This window comes from Chiroxiphia lanceolata, chromosome 23 (assembly GCF_009829145.1).
Source record: "Chiroxiphia lanceolata isolate bChiLan1 chromosome 23, bChiLan1.pri, whole genome shotgun sequence".
NCBI lineage: Eukaryota > Metazoa > Chordata > Aves > Passeriformes > Pipridae > Chiroxiphia > Chiroxiphia lanceolata.
In genome coordinates, this window is record NC_045659.1 from 3,654,168 (window position 1) to 3,675,492 (window position 21,325).

The following is a 21,325-nucleotide window of genomic DNA, read 5'->3' on the forward strand; positions in this document are numbered from 1 at the left end:
AGCTCACACATGGCTGCCCTTCCCATGCCCAGTGAGGCTTGGGCCTCACAGCTGATTAGGAGCTGCCCAGTGCAAGAACATGCATCTGTTCTACTCTCTTATGTAAGTGCTGATCTCGGGCTGTGTCTCACTGCTGAGTGAGGCATGTTGGAGCAGAGGGGTGGGAATTGTTGAGGATGCTCGAACCGGGAGAGAAGCAAACAATGACACTAGAAGGCAAAACAGAGGAGACAGATTAAATCTGGCAGTCCTACATAGGATGCTCCAGAGTGACCAGCTGATCAGGCAGGATCATCAGTCAGTGAGAGAGTCTGTGTGTGACATGCCCTTGGGAGGAAACATAACCCAGTGGCCGGGGCAGCAGCTGGGGCTTTGCTGGGTTGTGTGGAGCAGCTTTTTCTCTCCGTGCTGCCGCTCATCCTCAACTTTAGGCTGTCCTGCTGCCTGGTTTTGCTGCTCCTAAACCCTCTGCTGTCCACCCACAGATTACTCATGTGCTCTCCAACGAGACATCCTCCTGCAGGGCCGCCTCTACCTCTCGGAAAACTGGATCTGCTTCTACAGCAACATCTTCCGCTGGGAGACACTGGTGAGGCTGCCAGGCTGTGTGCCAGTGGGCTTTGTGTCAGTACATTTGCTGACACTGCTCTGGAAGCACTTCTTTTCCTTGTCTTTCTCATCATCTCCTGTCTTTCCCTGTGTTCTTTCCTTCCTGGGTGGCTCTGCCTACAGCTGACCGTTCGCTTGAAGGACATCTGCTCGATGACCAAGGAGAAGACAGCCCGGCTCATTCCCAATGCCATCCAAGTTTGCACTGACACTGAAAAGGTACATCCTTGAAGCCCTCACTTCTGATGGGTCTCAGGAGCAGGGGAATTCTGGGTGGTGTGGGATTTTTCCAGACTGAATGGTTGTGCTACCTGGGGAAGCACAAAGGGGAAAGGGCTGCATCTGGAACGCACGGAGCTTGGATGTGGGATGTGGGGCCAGGTAAAACATCCAGTGTGTTTTGCTCACTCCTTCCATGAACTGCAGCTGGAAAGGGATCCAAACAGGCTTGTCTCTTTATATTCCCTTTTTTGGGCCTTTTCTGAACTGACTTTTCTCCCCGTCTCTTCCCTTTCAGCACTTTTTTACTTCCTTTGGGGCTCGAGACAGGACGTACATGATGATGTTCAGACTCTGGCAGAACGCTCTGCTTGACAAGGTACTGAGACCATCACCTCACTGTTGGCTGGGGTGGAAGGGAGGGGATGGATGGAACCTGACTGCTGTATGTGCATCAGAAGACATTAGGACAGCAGGCACATATTTTTAGGCAGAGCATGTTCATAACTGCAGGTGCAATTCCTTCTTTTTGCATGGAATTCTGTGCACACATTGTAGGTACCACCCTGCCTTTGCTGAGGAGTGGAAATAGGGTCTCAACAGGGAATTTTTTTGAAGTGTGTAATTTCAGTGAAGCAGCCCAGAAAAAAGCAGTTCAAAGGGCAAGAGGAATAGCTCAGGGTGCAGGCAGAGTTCTGTGCTTCGGAAGTGTGGAGTTCCAAACAGGGCAGATAAAGAGTGTTCAGGGCATCCCAAATCCAAAGGGGAGCGGTGGTGGGTGCAGGGTGCACTCAGGGCTCAGTTTTAAAATAAAGCAGGGATGTGCTCCTGCTGTGCCAGAGGCCCCATATATCCTATATCTCATCCAGATATCTGCTCCACGGCCTGGTGAGTATTTCTGGCCTCACTCCTCAGCCTCAGGAACTGATGTTCCAGTGCTTCCAGCGTTTCAGGATGCCCTGGCTGGAGTTCAGACCATACTGGGAGGCTCAAGTAATCCAGCACCCGGAATACCCTGTCCTGAAAATCGGGGGAGTATTTGGGATGCACGGGGATCGCTTTGCATGGGGCAGCTTGTGCTGGGCCATGTGCTGTCATTTGAGGAGCCTTTGGAAGTTCCTGACAAAATTCAGTGTGCCCTTGGTTTCAAGGTCAGAGCAAATGGGAACTGAGCCGTGGAGTGATAAGGGCAGGAAACACTTCCAGAGCTCTTTTTTCCAAGAGGGGGGAGAAAGATCCTCGTCCAGTTTTCCTGATCAAACATGCAAATGAGAGTGTGTGTGGGGAGAAGGTGAAACAGTCAGACATTTCTCTGGATAGAAGTTCCTCATTAGAGTGTTTTTTTTTCCCATGCTTTTGATTGCTACTTTTGGGAGCTGGATTAAAAAATTCCTGCCTTATCCCATGCAGTTACTATGGGAAGAAATTCAAGCCGGCAGCTCAGAAAAAGTTCACTGGATTTGTTTTCCCTCATTACTGAGAAATCTTTGTCATTGGTCATAAGTTTCTCGTGGGTAAAAATCCATCCCTTTTTATCCCTGTGCCACATATTTAAATTACAAGTTCTGCCCCATTTTTAAGAACCTCAGATCACAGCCATATGGTGATCAACTGACCTGCATCCCTGAAAAACTGGGCTTTTGTCAACACTCTGGATAATTAATTTTCTCTTTTTATCTCAAGCATATACTTTTCACAGAAGTATCTGGTGATACAAACTCCTTTTGATTTCAGACTGCAACAGGAAGTGTTTTCCTTTGTTGCTGCTTTAAATCATTTTCCCTGCAGCTGGGATTCTTTAGGCAGCTTTAATTTAAGGAAACTTGGAAGGGCAAAATAACCTTGTAAGGTTATTTTCCTTGTAAGTACTCCCCACTGGGGCTTGGTAAAGTAGCAGATATTAAATGGAAGCACAGCAGAAGAGGTAGGAAAACACCTGTGGAGGGAAATGCAGGTTTGCTGCTGGCATTATTCCATTGTGGAGTGGAAAATCTCATCCCATGTGCTGCTCTGGGTGTAGCCTCTTGTTGGCTTTCTGACAGTCTTGAGTAATGTGAGATCGTGGCATGGAAAAATAACAAAATTAGGTTTTAGGGCAGAACCTGGGCTGATGGTGAAGGCTTTTTTGGGAAAAGAGCCTCTTAGTGCTTGATGGGGGCAACCTCTAAGGTAGCTTGGCATAACAAAATAAATTCCGTAAAATGGAATTTCACAGAGGTGAGTCCAGTGTAAGGCTCTCACCTCCCATCAGGGGCCGTGTCAGGATCTCTCACTTCTCCTTTCAGGGCAAGCAGTGTACTCCTGACAATGGGAATTCCAGACTGTCATTCTGGTTTAGTGTTCTTGGGTGCAAATGTGTGCTGTTCTCCATCCCCTTTTAGCCTCTGTGTCCAAAGGAGCTCTGGCACTTTGTCCACCAGTGCTATGGGAACGAGCTGGGTCTGACCAGTGATGATGAAGACTATGTGCCTCCTGATGATGACTTCAACACAATGGGGTGAGTGAGGAGGAGGAAACTCTGCCTGGGAGAAAGAAAAGATGGCCCCAGGAGAGCAGGATATACTGCAGGCCTCAGAGTGCTGCTTGTCCCTGGTGAGAGGTTCTGGGATCTGGCCAAAGGTTTGCCCTTAAGTGTGTAATGCCTGAAACACTGAAAGCCCACCATTTCCTCATGGAGGTTGGTAGGGATTGAAGTGCCAGCTGGGCAACTGTGCAAATGCCAGAGCATCCCAGTCACAGGGTTACATGGTCAGAAAGTGCTGATGCTTGTTGGTCTCTGTGTGTAAACACTAAAAAGTCTGGGCTTCACTGAGCCATTTCTGCTTCTTGACCACACTGGAAACTCCATAGGACTGTTCTGACTTGCTCTGTGTGTCCAGTTGTAGCTGGACTGAGAGGGGTAAATATAAAAACCTGTGTTCTCTGTGGCGTCTCAGCTACTGTGAGGAAATCCCCGTGGAAGAGAACGAAGTCAACGACAGCTCCTCCAAGAGCAGCATGGAGGCCAAGCCAGAAGCCAGCCCTCAGCTGCCAAAGAAATCTGTCACTGCCAGCACCCTGACATCCACGGGCAGCAGTGAAGCTCCAGCCTCGGTGAGTGTCCTCCCTCCCCTGGGAGCGGGAATGCTCCTCCCTGGGATCCCGCTGCTCCTTGGTTGTGTGAGGGAACTGCTCTGCTCCTCCACTGACTTCAGGTCTCTGCGTGGCCAAAAAAAAAAAAAATGAACAAAGTGTGCCCATCCTAAAAGCCTGGGGCTCTCAGCAGCCAAGTGCATTTTCCTTTCTGTGCCCTCAGATGGAAAGGAATGGAGTGTTGGAGATAAAAAGGGTTATCATTGCTTTGCTGCCTTCAGTGGTACCCTCGTGGTGTTATGGCAGAGCAGACCTTGTTCAGTTATAACCTCGGGTTTTTTCAGCTTGTTTGAGAGCAAAACTAGTATTGTTTGTGTGCTTGTCTGGATAAAAAAGCCTTGTGGTGTCCCAAGCTTGAACAGTGACTGTTTGACAGGAGGTAATCCAATATATCCACGTGTTTTACAAACACTGTGTGGCAGCTTTCCTCCTCTATTATTTAATTTTTCAGCCATATCAAGGCTAAATACTCAAAGGTAGACACTTGGTTCACAAATGCAAAGTTTTCAAAAATGAGCCCCAGTTTCCAGGTGCTGATGCTGCCCTCCCTGTGCTCTGTGCTTGCTGCAGTTCGATGGAGTGCTCCCAGAAGAGGAGGAGGCAGTGGCAGAGAGCCCTGTGGAAAAAGACCTCGGCATTGCAAATATCATGGGAGAGAAGATGGACATCATTGGCCCTGTGAACTCCCCTTCCCTGGACTTCAATGACAACGAAGACATTCCCACTGAGCTCAGTGACTCCTCGGAGACCCACGATGAAGGTATGTGGGGAAGGGCCGTTCCCTCGGTGTGTTTTACACCCTTTCTAGTGAGGGACTGGAGTGGCAAATACTGGATTCCTTTCCTGGGGTTCAGAAGATGCAAAGAATTCCCATTGTGGGCTGCAGAAAGTGGATATGTGGGGTATTTGGAAGGATATCCCTAAAATAAGTTGTGGAGGTGATTACCCCTTCTGATATCCCAGCTGTTGTCCTGGGGTCAGTGGAGGAAAAGGGTTAGAAATCCCTCTTCTTCCTTCTTCACAAAGTAAAATACTGAGGCCCTGGTGCTGTGGAAACACAGCCCCCGTGATCCTGGGGGACAGATACGTCAAGGCTAAATATTCAAAGGTGTTCACAGGTGTAAAGTTTTCAGAAATGAGGACCTGTTTCCCCACAGGGGAGGTCCAGGCCTTTTACGAGGACCTGAATGGCCGTCAGTACGTGAACGAGGTGTTCAACTTCAGCGTGGACAAACTCTACGACCTGCTCTTCACAGACTCCCAGTTCCAGAGGGACTTCATGGAGCAGCGCCGGTTCTCTGGTGAGCCCGTGCTCCCTGGGGAGCCTCCTGTGCTCCCTGGGGAGCCTCCTGTGGTCCCTGCCAAGGCACAGGGCAGAAGGAAAATCTCTGCCTTGGAGGTGTCTCTTTGCCCAATGGAGGGGTTGGGTAATGTTCTGAGCAGATTTTGGGACAGTGCAGTCAGTAATGAAAAGCAGGCAGAACCAGCCTTGCTTGCCCATCTAGTTTCATTTTCTAGCAGCAAAATTCATGGAAGAAGCAGACCCTCTTATTTCTTAGCATCAACTAAGACCTGACTCTGTGTTAAAGGCTTAGCAGTGTGAAGAGAAAGCTCTTCTGGCTCCACACCAGACACTGCACTTGCTGATGCAGAGGGTGTCCCTTGGCATGTTGTGGTTCTCCTTTCCCTGTAACTGTAGGTTTGCTTGAAGGAGATGTATTCCCAGCCTCTCCAACTTTCCCTACACTTCAAAGAAGGGAAAATATTCCCATTTAGCTCAGGAGCCTTTTCTTTCACACTCTGCTGAGCTCTAGTGCTTCTGCAGCCAGGCTCTGCAAGGGCAAGGAAATACTGTCCCAAGCTTGTTATACCTTTCCCTAGCAAATGACCAGAGATCCCTCTCTGATAACTTATCTGGAATATTGTTTTGTCCCCTCAGATATTATCTTTAATCCCTGGAAGAAGGAAGAAAATGGCAATCAGACCAGAGTGATCCTGTATACCATTACCCTCACCAACCCTCTGGCCCCCAAAACTGCCACTGTCACAGAGACACAGGTATGTGAGGGGGGAGCAGGGCTGTGCTGCTGGGTAGGAACTGATCTGGGAGTTATTTTCTTGCCTTGGCCATGCTGCTGTGCATGTTCTCATTGTCCCTATTCCTTTCCTTTTACACATTTTCTTGTATTAACTTGCTGCCCAGTGTCACTGCAGGCATGATTAGCTATCTTACACTCACACTGGATTGTGTTGCCAGGAGAGGACCACGAGTTTTCCAGCAAAAGCAGATGAGTTTGTGAACAAACCAGCACATTTTAACAAATGTGTTTGTCACCTATTCTGGTGTTTTTTGGGCTGTGGTCACTCCAGCAGATGTTATTCATGAGCAGGGCACAAGAAAGTCGGGTACTGTCTGGCCAGTCCTTCTCACAGCTCTGCAGGGAGATGTTTTTATTATGGGGAGGACAGTGAGATATATTTATGAAGATATAAAATGGAAGGACCTGCAGTGCACTGGGAGGAGCCAGGCTGGCTGTATCTAATGGGAACTGCAGCTGGAGAGGGAGGAAAAGCCTCTTTCCTTGTCCAGAGATATGTTCAAGTGGCCAAAGGTAAATACTGAGAGTTAGCTTAGTATTAGGGAATACTAAGAGGGAGCCTGGAAGGGATGTCTGAGCATTACATTTCAGGGAGAGAAGAACCCCAGCAGCAGGGTGGAACCAGGGAGGATGGAAGGAGAATCCCAGCAGCAGGGTGTAACTGGAGAGGATGGGATGAAATGAGCTGTTCAGTAGCCAAGACTGTGCAGGGAAGGGAAAGGAAAGGAGACAGCAAAGTGATGGGCAAAGGGAACAGCACGTTTTCAGAGAAAGACATGGCCTATTTCATGCTGAGTTTGGGGTCACCCACCAAGACCCACCTTCTTGTGCCTTTGCTGCAGAGGTAGGTTGAAATGGTCTGTAAGAAAAGCCATATTTTTGTACATGGATCTGCAATTAACTGTGTCCCCTTCGTGAGGTTTGTTCTGGAGCAAAGGAAGAAGCAGATCAGAAGCACTTAAAAGAAGTAATTAACGTGTTTTTATGGCTTTTAGAGTCACAGAGATGCTAGAGCAGCCTCTGCTCAAAGCAGGACCATGTCTGGCTGTGGCTCAGGTTGGTCCCTGACGAGCCAGGCATTAGAACAGAGGCCATACTTGCAAAGGTCCCAAAGAACTGCTCCTCATCTCTGTTACAAAACACTGGAGGTTGAGCTGCTGGAAAGTAAAGCCCTTTTGCAATACACCCTTGGGAAACATCTGGGTGAAACACTTGGTTTCCTGGCGTCTGCCTTCCCTTCGGGGTGAGCTGGGGCAGGGCCCTGGGTGTGTGTGTGTTTGTGGTGGAGCTGTTTTGTGCCGGTGCCATCCATCAGAACTGTGTTCTGAGCACACTAACAGTTGCCTTGCCTGCTGTTTTTTATACAGACAATGTACAAAGCCAGCCAGGAGAGCGAGTGCTATGTCATAGATGCAGAGGTGCTAACCCACGATGTCCCCTACCACGATTATTTCTACACCATTAACCGCTACACGTTGACTCGTGTGGCCAGAAACAAAAGCCGACTCAGGTACTCAGGCTTTTTGGGGGGGGCTAAAAGAGCTTTTCTGGTGACCAAAAAGTCACCTCGGGGTGGGAGTTTTGCTGTTTGGTGTGTTAGAAGGGATTGAGGGGGACTCTGGCTGGAACACTCCTGTCACAAAGAGTAGGGGCAGGTTCCTGCTGGGGTGACATGGAACAAACATCAGAGCAGATGCAGAGGAGTTCCAGCCAGGTCAGGGAGAGGATTTAAAGGCTTCTCCTGCCCTTTCTTGGAAGCAGTGGTCTGCAGGGCCTGTTGTCACATGCAGTCAACTACCTGTGATAAGCAACAGGATGTATTTCCAGGGATTGTGCCTCTGAGATGCACTTGGGGGAGAAGCAGAGGAATTTGGTATCAGGCAGAGCTATAGGCTTTTCTGGGACTTTTTCTGTAGACTTTTTAAGTCTGCTACTAAAACCCAGGTGTACTTACTGGTTCTCTGCCTCTTGGGTGAGCTTCATGTGTTAGTGCTGCAGCGCAGCAGTACAGACTAAAGGAGCAACCCAGGCACAGAGGGGTTTTTCTGACTTAAGATCAGTCTTTCCTTAAGCTCCAACCACCTTTTAGTGAGGTGGGAAGAAGCTGGAACTTGTAGACTGAACTTAAGGTTCAATAAGTAGCCTAAATGTCTGCCTGCCACATGGAGTCCTTTTGGGAGAGGCTCTTCCTGCCTTTGGAAGGACCTTCCATGCAGTGCTTCTCCTTGAGAACACAAAGGGCTGGGACCATCCCAGAAATAACAGTGTGCAGGATTATTTCTCATATTTACAGTGACAGAGGTTGTGGGTTGATATTTCAGAACTTGGGAGAACGACCATCCTTTCTTCTCGCAGGGTTTCCACGGAGTTACGTTACAGGAAACAGCCTTGGGGGCTGGTGAAATCCTTCATTGAGAAGAATTTCTGGAGTGGCCTGGAGGATTATTTCCGTCATTTGGGTAAGAGTGGCAGTGACTGTGGTAGTGACACACAGACAGTGGCACCTCCTGTGGTTGGGAAGCAGGATAACACACATGTACCCCCGAAATGCCAGGAAAGAGTTCTGGAAAACTTATTCCCAAGTCGAGAACACTGGGCTTGCAAGGGAAAAAAACTTTCAGCAGTGCTGCAAAAAGCACTGCCTCAGAAAGACAGGCCTCCTGTTCTCTTCAAGGCTTTTTATCTTTGCTAGGCTCCCCCCAGGCCCTGTACAGCCTGTATGAGTTTCTCTCTTCTCATCTCAGAGAGAGAATGACACTAGGAAGAAGTTTAAGTTTTAGTTGGAGGTTGGGAAGAAGTTGGACATTGGGAGGGATCAGACATTGGAATGGGCTGCTCAGGGAGGAGGTGGAGTCACCATCCCTGGAGGTGTTTAAGGCAAGAAGATAAAACATCCAAATTAGCCATGAGAAAGGTGTTTCTTCTTAGGCAGGAAAGGCTTCCTAAGCGAAACAAGCCCTCATCTCCTCCTTACAAATCTTCCAGAAGGGTATCTACACTTACAGTGGTTTAGGCACGGCATGGCAGCCTGGGGAGCCCACTTTGGAGTGGCTTATAAAAGGGGCCACCACAGCTGGGATTAACCAGGGTGGGGAGTCCTACTCTCTGCTAGGCAGTCTGGGCTCAGGGGTTGGCAGGAGGTGGAAGGAGTGTGTCTCTGAGGTGGTTTGAAGCTGGCTCCCTGCCAAGTCTCCAAACCTCACCACAAGAGCTCCCCCCCCAAAGGGAGAAGAGAAAAAAACCCAAGAGAACCGAAATGAGAGAGAGATAGCTAAAGCAATATATATAACTATATTTACACTTAAATTACATTTATATATACAATTGAAATATATGTACAATTTCAAAAGGGAAGGGGGAAGGAAAAAAAGAGGAACAATACCAAAATAAAATATACATGATCAATAGCCCAAGATCTAGCAGCTGAAAGAATTAGCAAAATAATATCTTACTACTCTCCTTCGGTCAGTGGAAAGTCGCGCTGGAACGACCGCTGGCAACTTCCGTTTCCCAAGGTCGGCAAGGCCTTACCAGGCCTTACCAGGCCTCACTAGGCCTCACTAGGCCTCACTAGGCCTCACTAGGCCTCACTAGGCCTCACTCCCCAACACAACAGACTCAACAGCAGGGAAACCCACACCTCAAAGCCACCGGAAGGACAGAGGGGCGAAGGCCTCATGTCCTTTCTTCTTATACTCCAGCTTACGTAAAAATCGTAGGGGATACCGGGTAGTCTGGCCACTTCCTTGGTTACAAACTGGTCACCAAGGAAGGCCCAGACTAAACTACCCCAGTCTCTCAGCCCCTACCAACTTCTTTGCGCCGTTAGAGGCCTTAAATCCCTGAAACATCTCCGAAACCTCTTGAGTGCCACATCCCTGAAATGTTCCCCTCCCTCCCGCGCAGAGAGCGAGCTGGCCAAGACGGAGAGCACGTACCTGGCCGAGGTGCACAGACAATCCCCCAAGGAGAAGGTGAGCAAGCAATCCACGGTGCGGCGCCGGAAACGCGCCCACGCCCACCTGCGGGTGCCACACCTGGAGGAGGTGCTGAGCCCCGTCACCACCCCCACCGACGAGGAGGTGGCACACCGCAGCAAGCACGTGGCAGGTGAGGGAGAGAAAAGACACCTCTGCTTGCCCTGCTCCAGGAAAATTGGTTTCCAGGGCAGGGAGGGGGGTGTTGTGCTTGTTTGGGCGGGGAGGGTTGATTCCAGAGAAGGGATGGACCACAAGTCCTGTGAGGAGCAGCTGGGGGAGCTCATCCTGGAGAGGATGAGGAGGCTCAGGGGTGAGCTTCTCACTGACCCCAACTCCCTGACAGGAGGGTGTAGCCAGGTGGGGGTCAGGCTCTTCTCCCAGCAGTAGGACAAGAGGGCTCAGTCTTCGGCTGCACCAGGGGAGGTTTAGTTTGGACATTAGGAAGAAGTTTTTGGTTTAGTTGGATGTTAGGAAGAAGTTGGACATCGGGAAGGATCAGACATTGGAATGGGCTGCCCAGGGAGGGAGTGGAGTCACCATCCCTGGAGGTGTTAAAGAGCAGACTGGACGTGGCATCAGTACCATGGTCTGGGTGACAGGGTGGTGTTGGGTCACAGGTTGGACTCGATGATCTCAGAGGACTTTTCCAACCTGGTTGATTCTGTGAGAGGGACAAGGGACAGCATTCCCTGTCCTAAATGCATCCATCTCCTCAGGTTCCACTCAGACACGGCACATCCCCGAGGAAAGCCCCAGTGGCTTCCACCTGCAGAGTGTCTCCAAGCTGCTCCTTGTCATCAGTTTTGTGTAAGTGATGGGTTTTGCTTTTCTTCACAGTCAGCCTTGAACAGCTTTGGTTTGTCTGCATTTCTGGTGTTCTATGCTCCCTTCTTTCTGCTCAGGTTTACCCTTTTTTTTTAACCAAACGTGGGCTTTGTAGACCTGCATGGTTTTGGGAGTCCTAAATGCAGGTCTGGGACGTGTTTGGGACAGTGATGATTGCAAGCAGGGCAGCTGTGCAAGGAGAGGGGCATCAATACCTGAAAGAGAAGAAACACAAAAAGAGAGAAAAAAAAATAAGAGAAAAAAAAAGAGAAAAAGTAGATAGAGTCTTTTTTATTTCAGGGACTCAGTTTAGAGATTTTCAATGACGTCTATAAACTGTGGGGTGTTTTAAATTTCAAATAAGTCTTTTAATGTATTCTGCTCACAAATCAGCTGTTATCAAGAACAATGACCAGGCAAAGCTCTGTGGGAGCCATTGTCTGTCACAAAAAGGTTCAGATTCTGTGGGGAAATTCTGGTCTGGCAAAACCTAGTCCTGGGTGGTGATTTGGGTAAGAGATACCATCCCAAAAAGAAGCTGGACCCTTTAGAGATGATTTCTTCAACATAAGGATAGAAACATGTGAAGCACAAGAGGTTGATTTTCCTAGTTCAGCAGCAAGAACTATGTTTAGTTTGGGGTGTCTTTTCTGCCACACCTTTCCCAGCTGCTAGTCTTGGACTTGGATGTGGGCTCCAAGTGGGCTGGGAATGGTCCCCTTGTATCCCTGTGGCTCAGTCTGATACTTGAACTCAGGTGTGTCTGCTGGTTCTCTGCCTCTTGGGTGAGCTTCATGTGTTAGTGTTGCAGTGCAGACTAAAGGAGCAACCCAGGTACAGAGGGGGTTTTTTTCTGCCTTGTGCTCAGTGTTTCCTTAAGCTCCAGCCACCTTTCAGTGAGGTGGGAAGAAGCTGGAATTTGTAGACTGAACTTAGAGTTCAAATTGAGCTCCTTTCTGTGTTTCCTTTTCCCAGTGAGGGCACTGATTTGCAGCAGCAACCCAGCCAGTTGCTGGGAAGGTGATGTCAAGTCCTGTCCTGATAAGAAAACAGTAGAAAGGTACAAAAAAGCTTTATGAAAATCTGTCCTGGCAGACTGTGAGCTTCACTTAGGTCAGAGAGCCCTGATAATGATTTCAGAACACTCCTCTGGCCAGCTGCCCTCCTCCTGACTGAGCTGGTGATAGTGGGCCATTCTTCCAGCAGAACAGCTGCTCTGTTCAGAGACAGGCACCAGCCTGGTATTTTTGGAATGTGTTCCCCAGGAGGAGAGGAAATGCCCGTGTGTGGTGGTGGTGGTGGGTGAGAGGAGCAGTGCAGGGTCTGGCTGTGGGGGTGTTCCCAGTGCCAGCAGTGCTGGGAGGGGGTGAGGCTGGCTGTGTGCAGGCTGTTCATGTGTCACATGGTGCCCTCGTGGGCACACTTGGGGCTCGGCCCCCAGAGCCACAGCTCAGCTTTGCTGGGTGAATTGCACCAGGAAGGCAGGCACAGGGGTATTTGTCTGTCCTTCCTGCCTCTCTTCCCACTGTTCCTTTCTCCTCCCCTGGCCCCCCTGTACCTGCTGCACTGTCTCTGAACCTCCTCTCTCAGCCCAGTTTCTCCTGGTCTGTGTCAGTTCGTTTCTAACCTGCAGCTGCTCCGTCTTTTCTCTTCCCTGCTCCCATTAGGATCTGTTTCAGGTACTGTCTCTCTCTTTTTTTACCTCTTTACTCTCCCATTTCCCTCTCTTTCTCTGCATTCAGCACATCTACCCATCCAACCTGTTCTGGCTGACCCCTCATCCCTGTCTTTCTGTCTCTCTGTCCTCCTTGCTCACGCATTTCTTCCACGAGGTGCAGTTTCGGGTTCTGACCACCTGGTCCTTACTCAGATTTAAGTTCCCACTCACATCCAGCGTGGACCTGGGCCTCAGACACCAGGTGTGCCTGGCAATGGGCTGTGAAGTGCTCCTGCTAAACTGACTGTTCTCCTTCTTTCCAGTCTGGTGCTGCTGGTCATTCTCAATATGATGCTGTTCTACAAACTCTGGATGTTGGAATATACTACACAGACCCTCACAGCGTGGCAGGGCTTGAGGCTGCAGGAGAGGTATTATTAGAGAATTATTATTTTCCCCAAAATAGCCCTGCTACTTTCCCATGGATAGATACTTTAGGTGATTAGAGATAAAGTATCTATAAGTATCCATAGATAAAGTATCTATAAGTATCTATAAAGTATCTACAAGTGATTTTATCTTTCTCTAGTACTCTTGGTGTTTGTTTAGACTACTACAATATAGTATTTAAGTACAGAACTTATATCCTGTAATGTGCATGTTCTGGAATTACATGGGTACATCTTTCCCTGCCCCACACAGGGAAGTTTTGTGTTGCATCCATGATTTTTGTGGAAGTATCTGAACCTGTCCAAGCCCCTTGAGTGCTTCCATCTGTCCTGATTCCTCTCCCCTCAGCAGCCTCTCACCCTCTTCTGGGGGGTTAATTGGGCCTGAAGAAAGAGAGCCATGGGAAACAGAGCCAGTGCAGCTTTAATTCAGAATAATGAAGAAATTACATGGGTTGAATAAAGACTAACAGAGCATGTCTAGAAAAAGCAGACCATGGAATCCAATTGATTAAAATTCCGAGCTGTTTAAATGTGCTTTTTTTCAAGAAAACGTGTTCCTTTGGGGTGAAAAGCTTAGCCAGAAGCTGGTTACACCCACTGCAGTTTGCACAGAGTGACTCTTGCCTGTGTTGTTGCTGCCAGGTTGCCCCAGTCTCAGACAGAGTGGGCCCAGTTACTGGAGTCCCAGCAGAAGTACCACGACTCGGAGCTGCAGAAGTGGCGGGAGATCATCAAATCCTCCGTGATGCTGCTGGACCAGGTGAGACCCCACGGCCAGGTAGGGCTGTGACCTGAATCATAGAATTATAGAATCACAGAATCAGCTGGGTTGGAAGGGACCTCCGAGATCATCAAGTCCAACCCTTGATCCAACCCCGCTGTGGTTCCCAGCCCATGGCACTGATGCCACATCCAGTCTCACCTTAAAAACCTCCAGGGATGGAGAATCCACCACTTTCCTGGGCAGCCCATTCCAATGGCTGAGCACCCTCTCTGGAAAGAAATTCTTTCTAATATCCAACCTAAACCTCCCCTGGCACAGCTTTAGACTGAGCCCTCTTGTCTTGCTGATAATTGCCTGGGAAAAGAGACCAACCCCCACCTGGCTCCCCCCTCCTGTCAGGGAGTTGCAGAGAGTCAAGAGGTCTCCCCTGAGCCTCCTCTTCTCCAGGCTGAACAGCCTCAGCCTCTCCTCACAGGACTTGTGCTCGAGTCCCTTCACCAGCCCTGTTGCTCTTCTCTGGACCTGCTCCAGGACCTCTGTCCTCCCACCCTCTGCTCCCAACCCTGCAGCATTCCCTGGCTCCATTGTGGTCCCTCAGGTGTGTCACCTCCACCGGTGTCTCCCTCAGACCCATCTTCTCCCCTCGTGGTGGGCAGCAGGTCCCAAGGGCTGTCACAGAGTGTCACGGCCTCTCTGGCACATGAGGAGGAGAGAATTCTACAGGGCCAAAAAGTCTTACATTGGCACATTTTGAATCTAGTCTGTGGCATCCCAGTTTGGGAGAAACACTGTTTTTTACCTCAGCTCTGGATTCACACGTAGGTTTCGTAGATGAAGGGAACACCCTCTGCATGGGCCCTTCACAGCACAAAGTTTCAGTATCCACTGCCTAAAGAGCCTTTTGTACAGCAGGCTGCTGAGAAAATAGTCCATAAATCAGAGCTGCTCCTCCTCAACCTCATTCTCTCACCCCTTCTTTTGGAGAAAGGTGCCTCACAGTCTCCCACCTTCTCAGTCCCCATTTGTACATCCCAGCCCTGCTCCCAAAACTGAATCTGGTGTGGACACTTTACAGGGAAAAGAAGGAAATCCCGAAGCTCTCACCTCCAGGGTTGCATCACAGTGGGGAAATCTCTTGTCTTGCAGATGAAGGATTCCCTAATAAACCTTCAGAATGGCATCGGGTCCCGGGACTTCGGGTCAGATCCAGAGGAGAAACGGAAACGTTTCCACTGACAGGCAGGAATGCAGGAGGCCAGAGGACGGTGTGCAATACGTGTAAATAGGATATATAAATATATATATAAATATATATATATATATACAGAATATAAATATATATATTATATACAGATTTTAAGAGAAAAAAAAAAAACACAAAACAAAGCCTACGTATCGAGGGGAAGGGTTTTGACCTCCAACACTGGCTGAACTGGAGTGTCTCTGGTAGTGGGGGGGTGTGTGTGTGTGGGAGGGCTGTGCTCTCCCAGCACTGAGCTGTGCTTAGGGCCGAGCCCAGGGGTGCTCCCTGGGCCCTGCACTGCTCCTCTGTAATATTGCTGGCTGTTTGTCTGTCTGTCTGTCTGTTTAGTTTTTGTTGTTCCAAAGGGAAGCATCAGCGTGAGTGCCCCCCCCCTCCCCAGCCCCCTCCCCACGCATGAGGGTCCCTGGTTGACTGTATTTATCTCTGCATAAAAAGGGGACACTGTCAACTTCCTGACCTTGCTGGCTTCAGGGCAGAGAGGGTTTGGCCATGGCAGTCAACCCCTTGCAGAACTGTCCCCTGTTTGGAGAGGAGGCCTCGGGGAGAGTTGCTGTAGGTCTGCAGAGAGCAGGTCTCCCTGGCAGTCACCTCCTGCAGAAGCACAGTTGGCTGTCACAGGGGCCAGCCTAGTTCAGAGGGCAAAGCCCAGGATGGAAAGGAGCTGAAATCCTGTCCACAAGCACCAGTTTGCTGTTGGTGCAGCAGGAAGAGGCGAGGAGAGGGTGGGGAGGGGAGAACCTGCCCCCAAGGTGTGTGGGTGGAGCAGGGCCACCCCTGTGACAGTGTCCCCTTTACCTTGGCTGTAGTTCTCTGCTTTCCATGTGCTTGGGCCCCTGCCATTAAGCCATCCCTGTGCTGAAAATCTACATCTGTGCTGAACAGGCAACTCCCCACGAGGGTGGGAGTACCCCAACTGAAAAACAAACCCCAAATTGGGATTTATGTGCAGCCACTGCCCAGCTCAGCAAATCTCTCTCCTGCCACTGGTCTACAAGACCATTTTGTTCATATCTTGTCTTATAAAATCTGTGGGAAAACATCAGTGAGAAAAATAACTTGATTCCCTTCCCTGGGATAAATTTACACGTTTGTGGCTATGCAGCAACAGCCACCACTGTGGATATCTGTGACTGCATCTGTGTGCACCAAGGCTTCCAAAAACCCAGGAGAGGTCGGGAAGGGTCACAGGGACCAAAAAAAAAAAAAGGAGAAAAGAGAAAAGGGACCATCAGTGGGTGGCAGGACAGAGCTTGGGGTTGTCCATGGTGTGAGGCATCTGAAGGTTTCTCTCATAAGCATTTGCTCTGTGAGTCAATCAGGGGGTAGAGCTGCACTAAAAAGCCAATATGTGTTTGTAGTTGTTCTGGGGGATAATTCCAGACTCTCCTGAGCAGCCCCATGAGGAAGAGGGGCAGTGGGGCTGCCCTGTGCAGAGTCCCAAGCCCCACAGAGATTGGTTGAGCTGGAGGCTGCTCGTGTGAATGTTTAATAAATGCTTTTTCATCTTGCCCAGCCAGGGAGAGTAGGTGACATGTGAGGCCCTCCATCTCCACCCTGTCCAACAGCAGGATTTTCCCACCTTCTGAGTGGCAGCTGCAAGTTCCCAGTGTGGAAGTGGTACCAGCTGTAGCTCCTCTGTTGTCTCCAGTGGGCACTGAAAGGGCAGGGAACACAAGGGTGAGTCATTGGTCTCATGTAAACTCTCATCCTCACAACTGGGTGACAAAGTGGCTTCTAAAACCCTCTCAAGCTCCCAGTTTCCAATTAGGGAAAGGTAATATATGTAGGAGTGACCAACCTGCTGCTTTCTCCTAACCTGCCTCCAGTTTCCATGACCAAGTGCTAAACACAACATGTCCCACAGCAGACTCACATGGGAAGGAGTGTGGATGAAGACAGGTTATCAAAAAGACATTTAAGACTGTGAAAGCAAGGTACAATTGGGGAAAAACTAGAGAGTAATGTGTATTTATGACTATTTATTTAATTTAATGCTGCTGACTACTGTACTGCTCCCTGACTTTTTGCCAGGGAGGCTGCTGAAATGGCTGCTCTACAATGACACTGAGGTGCTAGTGCCTGGGAAGGGCATTCTGTGGCTCATCTTGGGACAGGAGGGCCCTGACTCCCCACTGTGACTTGCCAGACTGTCCCAGAGTCCTATTTCCCCCATGACTCACTCCCACAATTGCTAAGCACAGAAAATTCCCCTGCTGCCCATCTTCCCCCTTTTTCTAGACTTTAATTTCAAGCACCAGGCAAGAGGACAGAGAGGAGGCCCTGTGGTTCACCTTGCCCATGCCAGGAAAGAAAAAGGAACATCGTGACAGACACAGCTGGGATGTTGGGGTCTCTTCCACCCTCTGACTGGGAGGGTTTTGTGCTTAGATGGATTTGATCAGTCAGGAGGCAGAGAAACCCTCCTGTCCCAGGGGGTCACGAGCAAATGCTGCTGGTCAGGGTTGGTTTCTCACCAGTTTCACATTCTCTTTATAGTTAGGGAGGCAAGAAATCCATTTCCTCATCAGTGCATCCTTCCTCTGCAGCATCCTTCCAGCTTTAGCCATGGCTTTAGGCTTGGGATGTTCCCTCTGACTCCCTCCTTCCCTCCCTCCCTCCCTCAGGCTGGGCCCTAGGGACAGCCTTGCACAAGCTCTGTTAAATTAATGTGAGGCTGCACTGGCAGCTGTAACAATCTCAAGCACTAATATTTATTCTACCTGCACATCAGACTGGGTTTTTAACATCTGACATCTCTCCTGACACACAGCACCAACCAGAACCTTGTACCTGCAGCATCCTTCAGGCAGAGGGAGGTTTGTCTTTGAGGCTTTAGGGTTCTTTTTCTCAAGATTTCTAGTTACTCACTTTATTTTTCCCACTTGGCTTGGAGTTGGATAGGATCCCTGATCTTTTATTGCCTCTTAATTTATCACAGTAATAATAAAAAAGGGGAAAAGCAAGGTCTTTTTCTCAAGGCAAAACCCACAATGGCACTAAAGGTGAGGGCTCAAACAAAACTCACATTAAAGGTGAGGGCTTAAACAAAACCTGGGGGTATTTTTCACTTAGATGCCTTTGTGTAGAAAGCTGTGATAGGAATCACCTGCTCCTGATCAGTCCCAGCTGACAGGTTAATTCCTTCTGGAGCCACAGGCAGTTTGGGACCATGATTTTATTTCCTGGAGAAATCAGCAATGCTTTTTAGGAGTGAGGTTGAGCAACCTGAATAATGTTCCAGGGGGTGGTACTTCCCTCAGCATCACAGCCAAGTCATAGCTTGGCTTCCACTGTCAGGGGTTTGCTGAAATCTTTGCCAGAAATCCCACATTATTTTCGTGGCAGACACATTTCCCTGCCCAGCCCTCCCTCTGACCTTCCCACCCTGCACATCTGCCAGGTGAGCACAGCTGGGGTTTGATTTGCAGGATAGGAACAATAAAAAAAACCCAGGGGTTTTTAAAAAGGCATTTCTCCAGCCAGGCATGCAAACTAATGCCAGCAGGTAGGAGCCCAATTCCTGCCAAGTGAGATGCTCCCTTGTGGGAGGAGGGAGAAGGGGGAGCAGGAGGCTTCAATCTGCCAGTTTGGGTATCTGTTTTTATGGGAGAAGGGACATAACTCACTAATTCTGGCTTGATACAACCTCACCTCTGATGAACACACACCTAAATGCTTACCTTGAAGGAGCTGTTGGGGTTATGGCATCTGGGATGAGCTCAGGGTGGATTTGAGGCCTGGATAACTGCTGTGCCATCAGGCATTCCTGCAGTAGATACCAAATGTATCTAGTGCAGCACCTGTGTCTGGGGAGGACCAAAAGACAGGTTATTCCAGGTGTAAGATGCCCAAGACAGGAGCAGTGCTGGGGCTGCACGTTCCACTTAGGAGAGAAGAAGGTACCTGCAGTGGTCAGGACAGGAGTGAGCTGTGGATTAACAGCATAACCATGTTTTTGGGTGCTCTGCAGTTAGCTGATAACCCCAGGCACGCTTCAGTCACAAAACTTTGATATTAATTGACATTAACATACACCAACTTCTGCATAAATCCTTTCTGGCTCCCTCAAGTCCTTTGGGAGAAGAGGAAAAAAAGAAATCACGGGGCTTTGATCTCCCCTAACACACCTGAACTGAACTGCTGCTGACAGAGCCTGCATTTACACACAGCTCAGGCTGTGCCTGTCTGCTGGGTGACACCTGAGCCCTCTTATCTGCTTTAGATCTAATAAAGACAAACCTCAGAGATCTGCAACATGCCTTTAGTGGAACATGAGCCTGTATTAAAAGGGGAAGGGTTTCAAAGCACAAAGCTTTGCTGGATTTGAAGCCCTGGCACAAAACTGGCTCTGAAATAATGATGCCTTGCATTGGCACATCTCCTCTAGGAAAGCTGGAATGCTGATTTTGGAATGCTGATCTGTGTTCTTATCAGACAGACCCTGTTCAGCAGCTCATCTGGGTGTAGATGGGGACAGACTTCTCAACCTACTTGCCTCAGCACTGTCTGTGTATCCTACATAAGAAACTTTCTCTTACCTTTATACAAGAAGGTAGAAATTTCTTTTCCAGGTAGTGACTGGAGACACTTTTGGTCTGGGTACTTGCTCAAGACCTTTTGGATTTGCTGCACTAACTAACTGTTCTGACCAGGAGCACTCTATCAGTCAGTGTCTGCTTTTCCCAGCGAGGACAGAAACAAACCATTTCCTAATTCAGGGGTGGAACTTTCTGCTTCCACAGCGTGCAGAAAAAAATCAGTCTGAAAATTGCTGTTCGAAGGAACAGTGCCTGGCTCAGGGGGAAGCAATTCCATCCTGTTTTCCCAGCCAGCTGCTGTCATCCCACAGCTCTTGACAGATCCTTGCTCAGCTCCAGGAGATCTCCTGGTGGGATCCCTGCCAGGGTTGCTGCCATGGACACGTTTCATGGCACAGTCACGTGGACTCTCTGACTTAGTCTTTTCAGCCGGTCTCAGCACTAGCTAAAACTCCTGGCAGGGGCTTGCTCAACACAAAACTCGAAGCAGAGACTCTCAAACCAAAGCCCCCGAGGTGAGTGGCTCACAGAGCAGCTGTCTCAGTGTGGTTCCTGTGCTGATGTCCCAGCCCGTCTCCCCCCGGACACGCTCTGCTCTCTGTGCTTCGCCGTCTCCACAGCACGAGTCTCTCTGTGCCATAATACCTTCCTTTTTCTAGATGTGCACACTGGCCAAATAATCTCCTCGTGTCTTGATGGACTGCTGGTTGAGGCCATTCCCTGATCTAGGCAGACAGCATGGGCTTATCCCTTAGCATGGGTACGTGGTGTGCCATGCCCTCCTCTCCCATGTTTTGCAGTGCTTGCTATGGCTTTTCCCTCTCCCCTCAAACCTCTGCTGCTGGACAATCATTCCCTGTGTCATAGATGGACTGACCTGGTGCTGTCCCTGCCTGCCTTTCCCTCCTGCAGTCTGTATGCTCTTTAAGTGAATGTGTTTTACTTTTTATTTTTTTTTTTTCAGTAGGGAAAAGGACTTCCTTCTGCTGAAGGAATTATATTTGCACATGGCTCAGGGAGGTTCCTCCTCTGGCCGTTTCTGTTACCTCACTCATTTAGGCCAATTCCATTGCTAACGTTAAAGGCCACCTTCCCCATCCCAGACTCCCAGGATAGTTAGGGAATAAAACCAGTGTGCAGCTCAGGTTCTAGAGCCGTGTGGTCATGTCTCCGTTTTGGAATCGGGATTTGGGAGAGCGGCTGCTACAAAACAGCAGCTTTCTCCAGCAGGGAGAGGGGTGGAGCCTGTGCCACAGGCATCATTCCCATCTCCACGAGCCCACCTCCCGTGGAATAGCACTTACAGAGCAGAGATGGAAGCACTGACCTGGCTCTGGACACGGAGGGAGGAGCAGCAGAGCAGCACAACTGCCCAGGAGTGGCCTCACGTGGCCGTGGCACCTCTGGGACGTCACCATTCCCGTGGCAGTTCGTCTCCCATCACGTGCTCCAGGCCTGGATAAAGCTGCTAAAAACCTGGAGCGTGTCCTCCCCCCCCGGACCCCGCGCCCCTGAATCGCTGTAACTGCAGACTAACGAGGGACTGGGTCCTGCACTTCCCTCCTGGAATTCGCCACCAGAGCCGGGGAATGGGGGGGGGCTGGAGCACTGAGGTGAACTGTGGGGTGGGGGAAGGCCCCCAGTGGGTTGGTTTTAGGCGTCGTGTGACTGTCGGGACCTTTGCGCTGTGCGCAAACCGCGGGGAAACGCTGCTGGAATGACCTGCTAGGACCTCTAGGAACTGTAAAGGCTCTGCAGCCAAACCTGGTGTAAGTAGCTAGTACATGGAAGTACGGTATCAATTAAAAACTCTATCAACCAGACAG

The 21,325-nt window shown here is 49.6% G+C and overlaps 1 protein-coding gene across 9 annotated transcripts in view; it reads left to right on the forward strand.

The window, feature by feature from the left end:
• GRAMD1B (GRAM domain containing 1B) overlaps positions 1-21,322 on the forward strand; it is a 95,227-nt gene extending 73,905 nt beyond the window's left edge. For 8 of the 9 annotated variants that reach the window (XM_032709399.1, XM_032709396.1, XM_032709403.1 and 5 more), the window contains 16 exons: positions 486-589; positions 733-828; positions 1,127-1,207; positions 3,210-3,325; positions 3,765-3,921; positions 4,531-4,720; positions 5,118-5,261; positions 5,900-6,018; positions 7,427-7,569; positions 8,415-8,518; positions 9,966-10,169; positions 10,756-10,846; positions 12,532-12,543; positions 12,845-12,952; positions 13,616-13,733; positions 14,844-21,322. In XM_032709399.1, coding sequence (XP_032565290.1) covers positions 486-589; positions 733-828; positions 1,127-1,207; positions 3,210-3,325; positions 3,765-3,921; positions 4,531-4,720; positions 5,118-5,261; positions 5,900-6,018; positions 7,427-7,569; positions 8,415-8,518; positions 9,966-10,169; positions 10,756-10,846; positions 12,532-12,543; positions 12,845-12,952; positions 13,616-13,733; positions 14,844-14,933 — 1,877 coding nt within the window. In that variant the 3' untranslated portion in view covers positions 14,934-21,322. The remainder of the gene's footprint in view (positions 1-485; positions 590-732; positions 829-1,126; positions 1,208-3,209; positions 3,326-3,764; positions 3,922-4,530; positions 4,721-5,117; positions 5,262-5,899; positions 6,019-7,426; positions 7,570-8,414; positions 8,519-9,965; positions 10,170-10,755; positions 10,847-12,531; positions 12,544-12,844; positions 12,953-13,615; positions 13,734-14,843) is intronic. The other variant, XM_032709397.1, reaches the window with a different exon arrangement.
• The last annotated feature ends 3 nt before the right edge of the window (positions 21,323-21,325 follow it).